General features: G+C 52.7%; 1 protein-coding gene across 1 annotated transcript; it reads left to right on the top strand.

The window, feature by feature from the left end:
* The first annotated feature begins 2548 nt into the window (after window positions 1–2548).
* On the top strand, window positions 2549–3574 carry LOC120657219. Its single transcript, XM_039935498.1, has one exon. It carries the CDS (start codon window positions 2691–2693, stop codon window positions 3207–3209), a length of 519 nt encoding a protein of 172 aa, XP_039791432.1. The 5' UTR covers window positions 2549–2690; the 3' UTR covers window positions 3210–3574.
* Window positions 3575–3928: the final 354 nt, after the last annotated feature.

Here is a 3928-nt window from a genome sequence, read left to right as displayed (position 1 = left end):
GGTGCATGTTCACCTCCAAAGATGATCTCTCTAGTCAAAGTTGTGGGGGCAAAGCGGCGCACACGCATCCCATTGGACATACGTGCTTGCCCCACCACATGTTGAGGAAGATATATTCCTTGAACTAAAGGAAAGCGAAGCTCCAATGGTGCCGCCTCATGTGGGGTGTAATCATTGGGCCCATACAACACATCTTGAGGCACGCGGCCCATGCGAACATATATATCCACGGTGCGTTGCAACTCATTGAACCGACGTCTTGTCTCCCTTAACTCCGCTCGAATGCAACGGAGGCTTCGGTCTTGTGCCACCACCAACTCGGACATACGCCTTTCATACAAGCTAGCACCTCCCATTCCCATCTCAAACATATTCACACCTTGCAATGGTCCTTGAATTAGGAAGTGAGTGAATGGGTGATGCTCCAACTCGATCACTTCTTGGCGGAGAATTGCCATAGCCTTGTACGCCACTTCTCGGATTGCCATCTTAATTGAAGTTCCATGAGCTGAAATATTGTGAGCTTCTGTGACCCCTTCAACATAGCGTCTTGGGATGAACACGGTGGCAACGTAGTACACCATGCCCGGCCCAAGTCCCCTCATAAAGACCGAATACTCCGGCCTCCGCGAGAAGTTGCCTCTGCAAAGCATCTCGGCAAGGAGTGGAGGAAAGCCTTCCGCCTCCTCGGCCCGGGTCACCATGACTAATTGGCCCAAGTTCCTGTTCATCTATCATGAGCAAGACAAGATAAATTAGTGAACATATTTATAACAACTAATGTGCAGCCCATAAGGTACGAAAATCAGCTCTAGGAAAGGTACGAGTTATATACACCATATAAGAAATATAACCTTAGAAAAGTCACATTTTTATAAGTACTGCATAATTAGTGATTACCGTTAGGTTTCTAAGAGTGCCTCACATCAAGTTTTAGTAGTAATCATGCATGGAATGCAACCATAGCTCTGATGCCACGCTGTGAGGAACCAGCCCAAGTTGATCCCGCCTAATCGAGTCATCGTCCATTCATCAACTTGATTAGAGGGAACCAACCCCGGTAAACCGGTCCGGCCCGATTACGGTTTGGGCCGGTATCAAACCGGCCCCAATTCAAAATTCAAATTTGAATTAAAAAAATAAAAATTCCCAAACCGGTCATACCGGCCGGTAAACCGGCCGGTAAACCGGTCAAACCGGTCTACCGGCCCCAATTCAAAATTTAAATTTGAATTCAAAAAAATAAAAAATTCCCAAACCGGTCATACCGGTCGGTAAACCGGTCATACCGGTCGGTAAACCGGTCATCCCGGCCGGTAAACCAGTCAAACCGGTCGGAACCGGTTGCACATGCGATTTTAAATTTGCATTTGAATTCAACCGGTTTCCGGTCAAACCGGTCCGGTAAACCGCTACCGGAGAGCGGTGGTTTGACCGGACCGGTCGGATTTGGAAACCCTGCTCACAAGGCAACTGGAACGTCGAGCCCGGCGATAACAACTATACCTGACGCGCGCTGCGCAACCGCCAGCTTCCTCGCCGACCTGTGCCCGCGCTGTCCTTCCAATCCACTCCGCAGAGGCTCCCCGTGGCCGGTGGCCCCGTAGACGGCGCACTCGGCGCGTCGATGATGCCGGGAAGCATGGCCGCCGCCTCATGCCATCTTGTAAGGCCTTGTAAAACCCATCAGCAGGAATATTACCCCATCCGTTCTTTTTTATATAACACCGTTGATTTTTTCTTTAACTTTGAGCAATATTATTTAATTAATCAGTTAGTCAAATGAAGTGAAATGAGTACCTTTACGTCTATTATCAAGAGTCTCTTGAATCTAACTTGAAGATTTGGCTATTTGCATAAATATTTGTAGAAAAGACGAATAGTCAAACGAAGAAAAAAGTCAATGGTGTCATATATTTAAGAACAGAGGGAGTACACAGAAACAGCTCGCATCTTCGCATCACATCCGCGAGAATAATATGATGTGAGAGACCGCCTTTTTCTGTACAACTTGAAACTCAATTTCAGGAGTCAGGGCTAAATCATCTGTCTAAGGCCTCGTTCGGTTCCCAAAAAGTTTGCTACAGTAACCGTCATATCGAATTTTCAGACACATGCATGAAGTATTAAATATAGATGAAAAAAATGACTAATTATACAGTCTAACTGATTAGCACGAGATGAATCTTTTAAACATAATTAGTTCATAATTAGACATTATTTATTAAGTAACAACGAAATATGCTACAGTAACCTTTTACCCCAAAATCGCGAACTGGACGAGGCCTAAGTAGATGCCAAGTTTTTTGACAAAGGGGCCAACGGATTCTCTGGTTCCTCGAAAAAAAAAGAAATTCTCTTGTCTGCACGATCCGTTAGTAAGAATCTGCATCGAGAAAAAGTAAAAGCAGGGGGGCTCGCGAACGTTGCGAGGCCCCCGGGCCCGCGGCCCCCGGCCCACGTCAGCGAGCCGCGCCAACCGTTGACTCTACCCCGGCCGCGTCGAAACCACCTCCCAATAAAAACCCCCGTCGCCCGCACACGGCACAAGCCCACAAGGCCACAAGAGCCCCCCAAAAAAGATCCACCGGGAACTCCCAACCGTCGCGGCCCTTCTCTGCCGCCGCCGCAGAAGGGTTTTCCCGTTCCGGCCCCACCCACGCCACGCGATCCCCCCCGGCGGGCGGGCGATGGACACCGACCTCGGCGGCGCGTCGGCCGCGGGCATGGACGAGGCGGAGGCGGCCTTCTTCGCGCGGCGCGGCCGCCGGTGCTGCTGCTTCCCCTGGCCCGCCTCCTCCGCCTCCCACCAGCGGGTGGGCGCGGCGGCGGGGCTGGCGGAGGAGGAGAGCTGGTGGCAGCGCGCTGTGGACGCGGTCCTCAAGGTGCGGGAGTGGTCGGAGCTGGTTGCCGGGCCGCGCTGGAAGACCTTCATCCGGCGGTTCGGCCGCGCCGGGCCGCCCACGCGGCCGCACCACCACTTCGGCGGCCGCAAGCTCAACTACGACGCCCTCAGCTACGCGCTCAACTTCGACGAGAGCCACGGCGCCAGCTCCGAGGGCGACTACACCGGCTACCGCGACTTCTCCGCGCGCTTCGTCGGCCCGCCGGCGTCTGCCAAGTCCTCCATGGACCTCGGCGGCCGCGACGCGCCGCCGCTCTTCAACCCGCCGCCGCAGCCGCTCCACGACGGAGCCGGCCGGGCCTGACCGCTCCGTGGGCCCCCAAGAGACCAACCCGCCGATCGGTCGCCGGATCGGAGGAGACGAGGAGCGCTGATTGATCGGTCAAAGGGCGTCGGAGCCAGAAAAGATGGCGCCCTTTTCACCTTGGACAGATTCGATTCACCGGCCGTGCTGATGGCATGGACAGGTTAATCGCTGCTTCGATTCGTTCATCCTCTTCCTCCGTCCCGTCGATTGGTTGGTTTGGTTGGCCACTGTGTAAAGAAGAGATTGTCGCTGCATTCTTTGTCATTTTACATTCTTTTACTGCTGCTGTAATGGATTCGTTGGTCCTGTCCCAGTTTTGCCCCGATTGAAATGAACACCACCACACCATAAGTTTTGATTGATCGACGAAACATCGCGATTGCGATCGTCAGCACTGTTTTGCTTCAGAGTTGAGAGAGAGCCTGGCTGGAAACTTGCATGATTGGCAAGACGAGGCAAAAGAATTCGAATTCGAATTCTAGTTGCCAACGCTTGCCATGCTCCAGCTGGGACTGATTGCGACACACGGATGGGGAGAACCTTCCATGGAGGCGTCCTTCCAGACGCTCTTTCTGCGGCGGCCGTGCACACCCGGTTTCTGGTCCAACAAGTAAAACAACAAAACCCACCCATGACCCGCGGTTTCGTAGCGCGTCTCCCTTCCCAAGTTGTTTCCCCGCACCCCCACCTGCTGATTTTTCTTCTGAACTTTTTTT

Source organism: Panicum virgatum, chromosome 1N (assembly GCF_016808335.1).
Source record: "Panicum virgatum strain AP13 chromosome 1N, P.virgatum_v5, whole genome shotgun sequence".
NCBI classification, from domain to species: domain Eukaryota; kingdom Viridiplantae; phylum Streptophyta; class Magnoliopsida; order Poales; family Poaceae; genus Panicum; species Panicum virgatum.
The sequence above is the reverse complement of the archived record's forward strand: the minus strand, read 5'-3'. Positions and strand labels throughout refer to the sequence as shown.